The sequence below is a fragment of the Haliotis cracherodii genome, unplaced genomic scaffold (genome assembly GCF_022045235.1).
Source record: "Haliotis cracherodii isolate W230 unplaced genomic scaffold, xgHalCrac1.p SCAF_7, whole genome shotgun sequence".
NCBI lineage: Eukaryota > Metazoa > Mollusca > Gastropoda > Lepetellida > Haliotidae > Haliotis > Haliotis cracherodii.
Window position 1 is genome coordinate 61,067,054 of NW_027266330.1, and position 14,476 is coordinate 61,081,529.

General features: G+C 37.7%; 1 protein-coding gene across 1 annotated transcript; it reads left to right on the forward strand.

The window, feature by feature from the left end:
* Positions 1 to 6,082: 6,082 nt before the first annotated feature.
* On the forward strand, positions 6,083 to 12,835 carry LOC139447339 (zinc finger protein 155-like). Its single transcript, XM_071228642.1, has 2 exons — positions 6,083 to 6,173; positions 8,755 to 12,835. Exon 2 carries the CDS (start codon positions 8,767 to 8,769, stop codon positions 9,460 to 9,462), a length of 696 nt encoding a protein of 231 aa, XP_071084743.1. The 5' UTR covers positions 6,083 to 6,173; positions 8,755 to 8,766; the 3' UTR covers positions 9,463 to 12,835.
* Positions 12,836 to 14,476: the final 1,641 nt, after the last annotated feature.

Below are 14,476 nucleotides of genomic sequence, written 5' to 3' on the forward strand. Positions count from 1 at the left end.
CACTTGTATAACACAAATCCCACCGAGGCTTTGTACAATATTAACATAAAAACGTAAAAATAAACCACGCTAGGTTAATGGTGACAAAGAAAATTGACACTTGTGACGACAACAGTCTCCGTAGCACAGGTGGTGGCGCGAAGGACCACATACCAAAAGGTTGCAGATTCGTAGCCAACCGATGTTTAAACAGTGTTGTGTTGAAAATTGTGTTGTTGCTGTGTTTCTCATACAGGAAACGGAAGTTGACAATGAACGTATAATATTATCTGAATACTACGACAGACTCTCAATTTTAGTTAGTTACCATCCCCTTACTTCTGGATCGTTGATAAAAGTTGCAAAAATCCTCGGCAAGCCTCGGAATTTTTCCACTTTTATCAACTCGTGTAGATATATTTGGCATCAATGCATGTGTGTGTGTGTGTGTGTGTGTGTGTGTGTGTGTGTGTGTGTGTGTGTGTGTGTGCGGATCTTACCTTCATTAAGCCCCTAAACACGTTTAGCTATTAAACACAATCGTAAACACGTTTAGACCTAAACATGTCAAAATTATGGGACAATGAATGTGTTGAGGCTCGTGTTAAGGATCTAAACACACATTTACTGTGGACTCTGTCACATCAGTATCATGATGGTAATATTGACAAACAAACATCTTCGATGTCTAGAAACACGAATGCATTATCATATAAACATCCTTACATGACATAGTGCTATGACTGTGCATGCGCTGTTATACACGGTCTTGTCGTTGCCTCATCTTCTATGACATGCTATCAAACTAGGTAGAGATGATTTGCTAAGAATTCACTGTGCCACTGTAATTAGGTTATCATATGGAAATTGTATTCGGATCATATCACAAAAAGCACAAAAACTCGATGGTCTGGTACTGGCACTGGTTAGTCCCTCGTGTGTTGCTTGGCCATGCTGGTATATTGTACATTGAAACACCGTTAACTCGATTTCACTTTGTGGTATTTAACGATTCCTTATCAGCACCATAGTATCACCCTTCCGTTTGTCTCGAAGTATTGTTTACTCGAAATGGCTCCAAACGCTGTGCTTAACGAGACTCATCGAAATATCACGGAAAGGGTTGGCTTTCTGCCGATCTCTATTTAGTTACTGTTAATGAAATTCGTCACTGGTTGTCTTATATTATATAATATTTGATAAAATGTAAGAGTTTTGTATACTTACTTTAATATCTTGCTCCTGACAAGGTCCTGTATCTTCTAGTACATGTTTGTGATGGTCAGTGTCACACTATCTATTCCCGCTGACGCAGATTCATTGTTCACATTAGACTTCCTTGTTGAAATGAATCGTGCTTTTTTGGGAAATGTCTTTAATCACATATCCGTTGTTTACGCTGGTGCGTGTTTTATATCTAACATACTGATAAAACTCAGTTTTCTTAATGTAGAGAACAGTTTAAGCTTGATTATTAAAATAATAATTATTTTACTATCTTCTTTCCAGCGCGGTCACATATAGAGGGAAGGTGTGTGAGTGAGTGAGTGAGTGAGTTTGGTTTAACGCCGCTTTTAACAGTATTCAAGTTATATCACGGCGTGTCAGCTTAATGTGGGAGGAAAGCCCGAAGTGATGCAGGTCTCAGACGTTTACCACTTCGGTGAAACCCACGAGCACGGGTATGGTGCTGACAAACCTAGAAACATAATCGAGGCGAACCAGGATTCGAACCCACAATCATAGGTTTCTGGCGTGCCTAAGGGACGCAACTCTGCACAGCGAATCGCGGCGCCTTAGACGACTGGGCCACCCGTGCCCCCGGGAAAGTGTGTGTGTTGATTGTGAGTGAGTGAGGGTTGTGAGGGATCTGTGGCTTGTCTGACTCCATGTCATGGTACTATGATGGATAGATCGTTGCCTCCAGTCACTGTTTTGTTCTGATCCAGACTGCACTGTTTACATGCTGTTTCGTGTCTGTGTTGTTTAACGTCGCACTCGGCACAATTCCTGGTATATAACAGCGGTCTGTAGATAAGCGATTCTGGACCAGACTGTAGTTACATGAACAGTGATTGACATCATGAATCTAGGGAGGGGGTGGTTTGTGGTGGTAGCAGTGAATGAATGAATTATATGTTATATCGTACGGTGGCAGAGCTTAATTCTTCTCACTTGTTTCACGTTTCATAGTGGTGTTTGCTGCACAACGCGCTATCGTTTTGCCATGAGTCCAGTTGACAAAAGACACTTTTTCTGCTATGATTTTCATTTTAACATATCACAATGTTAATTATGAAAATAATTCGTGTGTCAAAATAAATATTCAGAAGGGGCGATAACTCTATTCAGTGTGTACAATGACAGATGATACTTTACTTGTTCTTCAAACATCACTTACTTAACTGATTATTGCCGATTGAGATTTCACCGTGCACGACAAAAGTAATAATGTGTGAACTGTTTAAATTAAGTTAAAAGGAAACTAAAAATTGATAAATATAAATAATGCATGAAATTGAAGAAATATAAGAATTGATACAACTATCAACTTCTTGAAAATATATGTATCGGTACAAATTATGTTGATGGAACAATCTGGATTTCTCATATTTAACAAAGAAAAACAAACCAAAATTTTCATATCTTTATTTCTCACAATGTAAGTTTTCAAAACTTAACATGGACTGGGTGTCTTTGTCAGTCAAAAGCACCTAATTAAATTCCAGGAGAAAATAATTTTCTTGCTTGTAAACAAATGGTACCATGTGCTTTTTTAGTGTCTGATAAATATTGGCCATGTTGTTTTGTGAGTGAATAACGTTTTTCACTTCCTCGTCCTATTTAAGTGAAATGTGACAGGAAGCACATTGTAACTATTGTGTTACTGTCAGCAGAAAGCTCCTCCAGACATCCGTCACCCCGATACTAGTACTTCATTGTGTTGACTCGCTGGCCTGAAATGAATAAGTCAATAATATTGTAATAATATTCCTACTTCAATAACAATGTTTATTCACCTTCTCTCAAAATATTGCTTATTTAGAAAAAAAAATCTTCTGAAATAGAGAAGTTTAAGGAAAATTAATCACAGTGTGTAACATTACATGCTACTTTAGAACAATCTTGAAGGCATCAATTCATCTGATATGTCTAAAACTCAAACAGTATTTTCTGTGTAAACAGTAAACTCAACAGATGCATCAATTTAATGACAGTGTACTACAGCTCTTTATATCAATGTCACACAGAAATTCACTCTTGTTTTAATGAAACACGTTTTGATATTTGTATTACCAGTATGTATTTAATCATGAAATACTATGTTTCGTCTGACCATGCTGAAAACATACTTTCGCTAGAGTGAAATAAATAAGATTTTTATTAAAATCAGGTGAAATATCACGTTTTGTCACACCTACAGTCAGTCTGCCTCACTGACACTATGGTTTTATAAGTATAAGACTTGAATTTATTTTGTCAAATGCAATGTTTATCTCTTCATGTGGTTTACTAAAGTTGATATCTTGACTTGAAAATATTAACTTTGTCAGATCACAAGATGAGATATTATTAAACCTATTTTATTGTCCAAAAAGTCAAAGGGATTGGGCACAAGGGCAGCACTTATTACCGCCTTCTCCCTATATACAGTTATACATAATATTGCATAATGAAAATGAACAATTTACAGTTGAAGCTTCACAGTGTGGAAACATAGTGCACAATATATATACAGTGCTCATATGAAGGATATGTACAATGTGCGGGAAACTGAAGACAGTGTGCATCTCATACTTATCCGAATACCGTATTCGACGTAATAAGCGCCCCACTCTAATAAGCGCCCACGGCGGTATTTGCTAATATATTGACTAGTGAACAATCCTAATTAGCACCCCTTCCGACTGATCAATGTTCACAAGACTTATTCATTCGCGTACAATAGGCACTCGTGTTATATGCACCCTTAATTATGGGCAATTAAATTCTAGAATAATATATCTGACGTACATAAACATTTCAGGCTGTCAGCATGAACCACAAAATTTATCTTTCAACTCTGTTTTTTTTTTCACGAAAATAATATTCCAATCAGAGCCCCCTATTTTTTATTTTGAGCGCGCTCTGGGCGCTTATTACGTCGAATACGGTATTATACATTTTAGTGTTGAATATAGATTTAACAATATTAATGATTAACAGTTTGGAAACAATAATATTCTAGCTACTGAATCTGTTAGTCGTTTCTATAAATTTGTGTACAGACAAGAATATTTTTGTATTCAGGAAAACATCTAAGTTTGGATCACCAAAAAGAATACTATGTAGAGTTTTTTTGTCCTCCAAGATTATCTATAGCTGTCAGTAATGTATCCCTAAAATCATCATATAAGGTACATTCGAAGAAGAAATGGAATGAATTTTCACAAGGAGCATGCTATACAAGGAGCATGAGATAAATTCATGCTATCATCGTTATTTGACAAGGAAACAAATTTCTTCTATGTATTTATATTTTTATTTTTTTTCGTTTTGATTGAATTATAAAAAAAATATCAAAATAATCAAACCACTTGACTTGATTGAAATAAACTAAAGTTCTAAAGATTGTTAACAATAGTAAAATATTACATAATAACAATATAATTATTGCAAAATGACACAGTAAGCACAACTATATTCTTACATATAAATTGATATGATTAATAATCAATAATACATGGCAAAAGTTTCAAAACATGTTTGTGGACATAAAACCAGATGGGTTTCACAATTAAACAAAGGGAATAAATGAGTTATGATTGCAATACGCATGGGAATTAAAACTAATTCTGTTTATACTTTAAGTTTTTAGTAATGTCAATATCAATTTATGCATTTGAAATATTTGAATACAAACTGTTAAAGAGTTATCTGTTTCTGTAAATTATATTAAGATCACATGTAGATTGAACATTTACTGGACATTAATCAGTTGGGTTTTTGTTCATTTCATGACATGATTAAATTGATACAGTAAAGTAAATATCATTTTGGTAGAAATATTAATTGTTACCAAAATTGCAGATCAAACTGTACTTTACTTCAAATATTTACGCACCCTTTATGTAATAATTCAGTTGAAATATTACACCTCATTGTGAGAATATTGCGGGAATTACCAAATTTAATCCCGCTTGTTCATAAAATTTGACTTGTCCGACATTGCCGCGGACGGATTCTGTTCAGGGAGTCATCATTTTTTTAAATACGGGTAAATATTTTGAAAGCAGGTACTTTGTACTTACATCCTTAAAGAGTGAGTATGGTTTTCCGCCGCTTTTAGCAATATTCCATCAATATCACAACGGGGGACACCAAGATAAACGCGATGCCTCAACGATCGCATCCAAAGGTGGGAGAGACATGACAGTCGATATTGGGAGAAAAGGTACAGGTACCCTAATCCACGTAAGAATTGTGAGAATATCTTGGAAATTCGTCATCATCGTCAGCATTATTATTATTATTGTTGTTATACCATTACGTTCCGATCACACATTCCGTGAAGATCCGGGGTAGAATAGGTCTTCAGCAAACCATGCTTACCGTAAAAGGCGACTATGCTTGTCGTCAGAGGCGACTAACGGGATCGGGTGGTCAGGCTCGCTGACTTGGTTGATGCATGTCATCGTTTCCCAATTGCGTGGATCGATGCTCACGATATTAATCACTGGTCCAGACTCGATTATTTACAGACCGCCGTCATATAGCTGGAATATTGCCGAGTGCGGCGTAAAACAACAAACCAACCAACCAATTTAACCGATCACACATTCACAGATTAAGAGTAATTCAAGTACTCTTAAAAATTGTTAGCTTACAATCATTTATTCCTTTACCGCATGGTTGTATCGCTTATTTTCTAATCAATTTATTTAAACATTGGCTTATTTTCATAGAACGTCTATTCATTGAATCATTTATTCATAAATACTCGCGTTTTTCGGATGGTTTGAACTCTTCCGTTCTTCTTTCCGATTTGCGGTAGCAGTTACCTCCCTTAGTTATCTCGGAGTTTTGCCCGACATAATCCGGGCTGTCGTGTCGCGAAGTAAAATGGCGGATGGGACACAACTGTAGTCAGGTCAAATACACATAACAGCCCGCAGACCACATTGGGGGTTATCAGACGATATCCAGAACATAGAGTAAGCTCCTTTGTTAGTCAGAGTCATCGTTTGTTTAATTTTCAAGTCCTTTTGTGTTGTAAATATTGATAATTTGGTTGTTTCAAGCGATGGTCCTAGCATATTCAGGTCGCTTCTCGGAATTCGTAGCGGCGTAGAGTGACATAGTTTAGAAGGTGTGAGTGTTCTGCGAGTAGATCTTTGGCATTGGTAGTGACAATGTATGGGGGAGAGCGATGTCGACATAGAGAATGCTAAAATAGCATATGACACTATCATATATTTTTAAAGCATTTTATTTTCCTTTTATTAATAATAAGTTGGACGATTTCCTTGTTATTTTGAAAAATATAAAACATATTCCTGATTAATATGAGGGACCTGTCATTTATTTATATGGTGGGTTGAGTCAGGGGGAGTGAGGAAAGGGTCACACATAAATATGAGTCTCCGGGGGACGGTCATAAAAAGTAATGGTAAAATATTGTACGTATTTGGGGAGACTGTCATAACACAATGGACATTTTATAATAAATTAGAAAGTGCTTTTGCAATTTATCTTTTCAGAAGGGTCATGAAAAAAATGACATGGGATGAGTCAACCAAAAATATGAACAGCTTTTGGGGAGGGTCATTATGTAGAGGGGAATGTCAGAGAAACACCCCATTCCTTAAAAATAATGGAGCCAAGGCCCATTATTTTTAAGGAATGGAGAGTTACGAGCATATTCCCCAACTTAAAACACATCCTACTTGTACACTTTGACAAAACATTCTCTTGTGGAAAATATTTTTAAAAAAGAACTCTGTATTTGTAGACTGTATTTATGCTGCGTGAGTGGCCCTTGCATTCTGCACGGCGCATACGTTCTAATGCAGCCACCATTGCATGTGCACAGAGATCCGTAATTTCTTGGGGTCCTATACTAGTATTTTATCAATCTCTTGACCTTTGTAAATACATACATGCTGACGGGTATTATTGGAAATATAGAGCCCTGAACAAGGATACCTATCTAAATGTGTTTTACTTGATTTATTTTTCTTGTCAAAGGTTTGTCAAATTACTTCAAATATGGACATTGCTTTAGGGAACCTAGGGCTGAGGTTAATGCCCGCAAATCAAACAATGTGGGTTCGATCCCTGCTGGGAACACATTTTCTGACAAAATTTGAAATCATTCACCTGTCAAAATATTTTTAAAAATAATTCTGTCTATTCCAAGTGTAAATTTATTGAAATGCTGGTTCAAGATAATGTATTGACAAACATCTGTACATTCCTGATTGGTGATAGGGGAAAACAGAGTTATGTGTAAAATAAAATAAAAGAAAGTATCAAATAAAATTATGTAAAGCATTATAGGTAAACATCTGCTTCTGCATAATGATAAGACCTGTGAAGATCCGGGGTAGAATAGGCCTTCAGCAGCCCATGCTTGCCATTAAAGGCGACAACGCTTGTCGTAAGAGGCGACTAATTGGAGTTAAGATGGTATTAGCACTACACTCAGCTTGTGGATGGGGCCTTACGTGTAAAGAAGATCTCATGGTTTAATGTCAGCAGTCCTCAAAGTTACGACTAAAATGGTTGCCAATGCAACCTAAATATTAATTTGTCTACTGTCTAAAATTCAGAGGTAGCCAAATGACTACCTTGAAAAATATCTTGTGGCAACTAAATCAGATTGCTACACATATGTTGACACAAAAATAATTATGTCTGCTACTAATTGTACTCTCAAATAATTCCCCCTAAAGTCAACAATGAACTGAAATACATAAATATTAATGTAATTAGTATTTTATTTTAGTTGATACTTTATTGGATAAGCAAGGATATACCTATATAATCTAGTAACATAAATTGCATCATTGTTCGAGTCACAAATAACAAAACTCAAGTACAGTTTCCACTGATATACAATTCCAAGAGTAGTGCTATGTCTTGTACATGTAAGAGTTATTTGATAAAAGATTCAAATTTTGGCTACCTACGATGTTGGCTTGACTTCTTGATTTTACCACTGGCTACCTGGAAAAAACTAATCTATAACGAATTTGACTTTTAACGAGTCAAAGTATGGCATTTATGATACATGTATCCATTCTCTGTCAACTTAAGTTCATTTAAAGGCCTCAATAGCGGTAATCTGACCGTGGTTGCTGTTAATATCGGTGAGTTGTGCGATCTTCCTATTGCTTCACACACGATTTTACCGAAATTAATTAAAACAGAATTAAAAGGAATAAAAAAAATTTGAATAAAATTAATGAAATAAGTCACAAACATAAGTCCAGATATACAAAGAACACTTTTTATAGTCAGACAGTGTAAATTTTGATTAAAGTGATTAATTTACATACTTCAGTATGGATTTGTTGACATGGTATTTTTGGTGTTACGTGCTCACTGTAATGTCTTTCTATGGGGGGAAAAAACATCAAAACTCATTATTCCGTGTATAATGCACACACCCCTCTACACAGCTGTGGGTTTTTTTAATTTAAAATGTGCGCACTATACACAAGAAAATACGGTACTTGTAGCCATATGCCTACGTGGTAAAAAAATAAACTTTGTGTCACGTTAATGTTTCAGAACTCAAGCATAATGGAAGAAGCCCTGGCGTCTGTACCGATACCCCACACCGTCACGGTGACTATAGATGCATGCCAGCAGATCGTCACACCACCCATACAAGTACAGCTCCCTTGTGAAGTGTGCGGAAAAACATTTGGCAAAAAGTTCCAGCTCAACCGCCACATGAAACTACACACGGACGACAAGCCACACAAATGTGATTTCTGTGACAAAGCTTTTTTCTACGCGAGCAACCTCAACCAACACCGACGTTCACACACAGGTGAGAAGCCCTACAACTGTGGAGAATGCGGGAAACGGTTCGCCAAACTCAGCGGTCTGAAGAATCATATTTTCACCCACACTGGTCAGATGGCTAGTGGAAGCGGTCAAGGGAATGTACCAAAGAAAGAATTCACCTGTAACGTGTGTGGAAGGTCATTTCCGCAGAAATACCAAATGAAGCGTCACCTTGACATGCACATGGCAGGGAGGTCAGAGAGGTCATATAAGTGTCGTGTGTGTGGAGACGTAGCTCCAAACTATCACGCTTTCATTGCACATACAAACGTTCATCTGGTGCCACCGAGCGCCAACCCTGCGAGGAAGGAAGGAAAGTGGTGCTCCATCTGTGAGAGGAATATTTCCGATTCTGAACTCGTGGACAATAAATGTGAAACATGTGGCAAGAAAAAAATCACGAATGTCACATGGAAGACTGTTTAAGTCGAGACTCGAGACTCTCATCGGAACTGAAACAGTCCAATCAAAGTATGGCTTGTTGAATATTTGCAGGGAGAAGGCCTGGAATTGATTCCTTCCTCAGGTGATTTTGATGGAAGCATTCTTTATGTGAAATTTAGAAATCGTATTCACTCTATTTAATGCCCTGGCATCTGTTAAATTTGCAGAAGTTATTGACCCAGCATCTATTCTGTTTAATGCTGACACAGTGCAACTCACTATCTTTACCGAATCCCATATTCTACTGACACCCAAGGGGAAAACATCATAATTCTGTGAGGGGAGTAATCACTGCATGCTGTGAGTTAAATGTGATAGGGGTTAGGTCCATCAAATGATGGACCTGGCTTCTAAAAGAGAAAAGTTGAAACTTTCCACGCAAGATTTCCTGTACAGTCAAGACATCAGATTTTGAGTGTCTGAATAATCATTCAGTCCAACAGATACACAGAGAAATACATTATGATGAATTATGATCACAGTGGTGATACCATAGTATGTTGGAAGTGTTACTATGGTTACTGAGTGAATATCTGAACTCTGCATCGAAAGTGTAGTATTCATTTATCATGTTTATACATACAGAAGTTTTGTAGTGAAGAATATTTCGAATGGAGTCTTTCAACAGTGTTTCTAATTTTCCATATGGCACATATATATAAATATTTATATATATATGGGTGAAACGATACATCGGTGCACTGCTGCACAATACTTTTAGTTTCTGTATCGATACGACACACTTGCTCAAATAACTTACTTACTACTCGTTCAGTCACTCTTCCCTAGCGCTTTTGTTTGCCAGATATTGCAAAATGTGTTGTTATTAGCAATTCAAGTTCATTAACTGCTAACAGAAATAGCTGCTACGAACATGTGTCTACAGCTAGCTTTACCTTTTGAACCAGCTCTGAAATATTAAAAGTCAAGAAGTTTTCACGCGATTTGACGTAAATATGGGTATCGCGATACGTATCGTACCGTGACCTATCTATCGTGATACTATTATATCATGACCTTGCTGCATCGTTTCACCCTAATATGATATAATTGTGTGAAACACAAAAGAAGAAGAATGTAGTACAACCAATAAAATAATTACCGAAAGGAACTCCGATTCTTGATAACCGCTGAGTGTCGAAAACTGTGACTTTTTCAATACAGGGATGAGAATTTTCCTCAGATTTTGTTGTGTCAAGTGTAACTTTCATTATACATGCCATTACAGTGTACGGCATCAGAGTTCCTTGATCGATGACTAACTTTTTTTGTTATAGTAGAAATACATTCTTATCTCTGACAGATACTGTTGTCCTAATTACTATTTGCATAGTAATATGACGTTTGACGTAAGGTATAAATTTGTCATAAATGGTATTTTCGATTTATCAAATCAAAAGTGTGATATGTCGATATAATGAAATTGTTCTTTTTGTACAGAGCTGCAATTAATCGGTTTGATGCTAAACATGAACTTAATTATGTGTTTAAATTGAATTTTCTGCATTTTCATTGTTCATCCTTATCATGGTGATATTAGATGTCAACACTTCAGTGGCAGTGAGTTTTCAATTTAGTATTGCTATTCATCGATTGTATTGATTTGATACAGTATCAACATTTAGATATATATATCAATGATGATACACCATGAAAAATTGATGACAGACTGTGGACTTGAAGTTATCAGGCGACTATGAGGCATTATTTGATAATTTTGAAACAATAAACAATGTCATTAGTTGCATGAGCATTTTCAAAATGGCAGTTTTCCGAACATCTTTATATCTGGGTGTGTGATTCTGACTGAATTTTTGTTTGATGTCTAATGCCGCATTCAGCAATTTTTCAGCTATATGATGGTGGTCTGTAAATAATCAAGTCTCGACCAGACAACCCAGCATGGGTTGCTGAAGACCTATTCTACCCCGGAATCTTCAGGGGTCACAAGCTTGAGGTATTGGGCCCTGTTACACAAAGCAATCGTAAAGCCAAGATGATCGTAACTCCCATACTTTAACACAGACTTATGACAGTCATGCCACTACGATAGCTCTGTGGTGCCGGAGAGCTATTCTGACCCAGATCCTCACTGTGGGCAGGAGAGTACATAGCTTCATCGTATGGCAAAATATACATATATTTTATATATTTTATTTTTGTTGTTGTTTAACACCACACTCAGCAATATTCCAGCTATATGACGGCGGTCTGTAAATAATCGAGTCTGGACCAGACAATCCAGAGATAAATATCATGAGCATCGATCCACGCAATTGGGATACGACGCATCAACCAAGTCAGTGAGTCTGACCACCCAATCCCATTAGTAGCCTCTTACGACAAGCATAATCGCCTTTTGTGACAAACATGGGTTGCTTAAGACCTATTCTAACCCAGATCTTCATGGGTTGAAGTGATAGAATGTCATTTAATGACAGTCTCTCACTAACCTGCCGTGTCAGAAATATTCCAGCCATAAGCCTAGTGGTTAAAACGTTCGCTTGTCACAACGAAGGCCTGGGTTTGATTCCCCACATGGGTACAATGTATGAAGCCCATTTCTGGTGTTCCCACTGTGATGTTCCTGGAATATTACTAAAATAGATGTAAAACCATAGTCCACACTCAAACTCACTCACTGATATTCTAGCCACATACATAGTGAGGTCTGGACAAAACAAACCTGTCACAGAAATAATGAGCAACGATCAAAACCATCGTGGCATATCACAATCAAAATGACACTGAACCTGTGAAGATCCAGGGTTGGGATAGGTCTTCAGCAACCCATGCGTACCGTAAAAGGCAAGGTGAGATGCACGGTTTCAAAAAAGCAATTCGCGAAGACGATTGTATCTCCTTCTTTAACACACACTTCAAGACAGTCACAGCACAGACATCACTTCATCACGTGACAATATGGGGTAGAGAATAGGTCTTCAGCAACCAATGCTTGCCATAACAGGGGACTATGCTTGTCAAAAGTGGCGACTAACGGGATCGGGTGGTTAGGCTCACTGACTTGGTTGATGCATGTCATCGATCCCAATTGCGTGGATCGATGCTCATGATGTAAGTCACTGGATTGTCTGGTCCAGACTTGATTATTTACAGACCGCCGTCATATAGCTGGAATATTGCTAAGTGCGGCGTTAAACATCAAACAAAACATGTTTTTTTAGGTTGAAAGCTGGAATCGGGTTGTATCCCGTCAGTACCATCATGCATCTGTATAGTTCTCCATTCCACGAGGATAATCAAAGTCATGTATAAGGATATGACATTCATATCCATTAGCTGCTCAGTGGTACTACCCAAATATTTATGTTACACTTGCATGTTATATTCCTCATCGGTCATTTTGTCAGTATTTTGTCAGCATGAAATATAAATTCAACAATGACAACAAATTACAATGTATATTGTGTTTGTTTTTATTTGTCTTTCCGGGATGAAAGTTTACCCTGACAAGAAGTTCTCATTTGGGGTGAGTGAGTATGGTATACACCACACTCTGCAATATTCCAACTGTATAACGGCAGGGATAAAAGATGTCTGCGACTGGGCTCCATCTAAGCGCACACAGTTGTAGCTAAAACAATTGTCAACTTGTTGCGTGGTGAGTCACGTATTCTTCCACCATATATCATATATATTCCAGATGCTATTGAAAACACATCACTACTTACAGTATTTATCCAGTAGGATTGAACACATTTAACTGTATCTTGGGTATATTTTTAATGCAAGACATGTAAAATTAAAAATTATTTCTGAGGGATTCTTTGACCGAAATACTTGTAGTCATACACGCATTCTGATTGGATGTCATATTTTTTAACATAATCATCATGATCATCAATAGGGGGGATTGAAAGGGGCGAGAAGTGACGAATGCAGATGTCTTATTTGGAGATGAAGGGGAGACAACTCCTACTAACCAAGTGCAGCTCCACAATGGCAGCAGTTTCTGCTGGAGCTAGGGATCCCAGGAATGGTTAAAGGAAGGAGCTTGTTTCATCATTCAGTCAAAAGGGAGAAATGAAAAGTTCAGGTTTCCATAAGGCCATGCATATCATCCCCGCCACGAAGTGGAAGGGGGATAGAGGAATGGGTGCCGTCCGTCCGTCCGTCACATTTCGTTTCCGGAGCAGATCTTGAAAACTGTACCATATTTCTTCACCAAACTTGGCACATACATAGGTCTAGTGGTGAACTGGTGTCTTTTGATAGTTTGGAATTTTAAAAAACATTATTGACTTTGACTTATATAGTGAAAATGGCGGTAGTCCTCGTTTCTGGAGCAGATCTTGAAAACCGTACCATATTTCTTCTTTTTTTAGTGCTGCAATTAGGCCATTTACAAAAAGGCCCAGTGAACATAGTTCACAGGGTCTAATGCATTGCACACAGCCAGACATGTCATATTGGCGGGGGATATGAGTATTTCGTGCTTGTTTGTGTGGCACTTTTTCTATGCTGGATATCATTCTCATAACACACTTAAGTGCCTGGTCAAATTGGGTCAGTGTGTTCTCAACTTTCATTCTCCGCTCCTTGGCTATCATCCAGTCCAAGATGCCTGGGGGCACCGGTGGCCCAGTCTTCTACGGTGCCATGATTATCTGTGCAGAGTGCATCGGTTGGCCATGCCAGAAACCTATGATTGTGGGTTCAATTCCATGTCAGCACCATATCCATGCTTGTTGGTTTCACCGAAGTGGTAAAAGTCGGAGACCTGCATCACTTCAAGCACTGGTATGGTGCTGACAAACCTAGAAACATAATCGGGGCGAACCGGGATTCGAACCCACAATCATAAGTTTCTGGCATGTCCAAGGGACACACAACTAATCGCGGTACCTTAGTCGACTGGCCCACCCGTGCCCTCTTGATGCTCATGATGTCATTCACTGGATTGTCTGGTCCAGACTCGATTATTTACAGACCACCGTCATATAGCTGGAATATTCCTGAGTGCGCCAGTAAACAA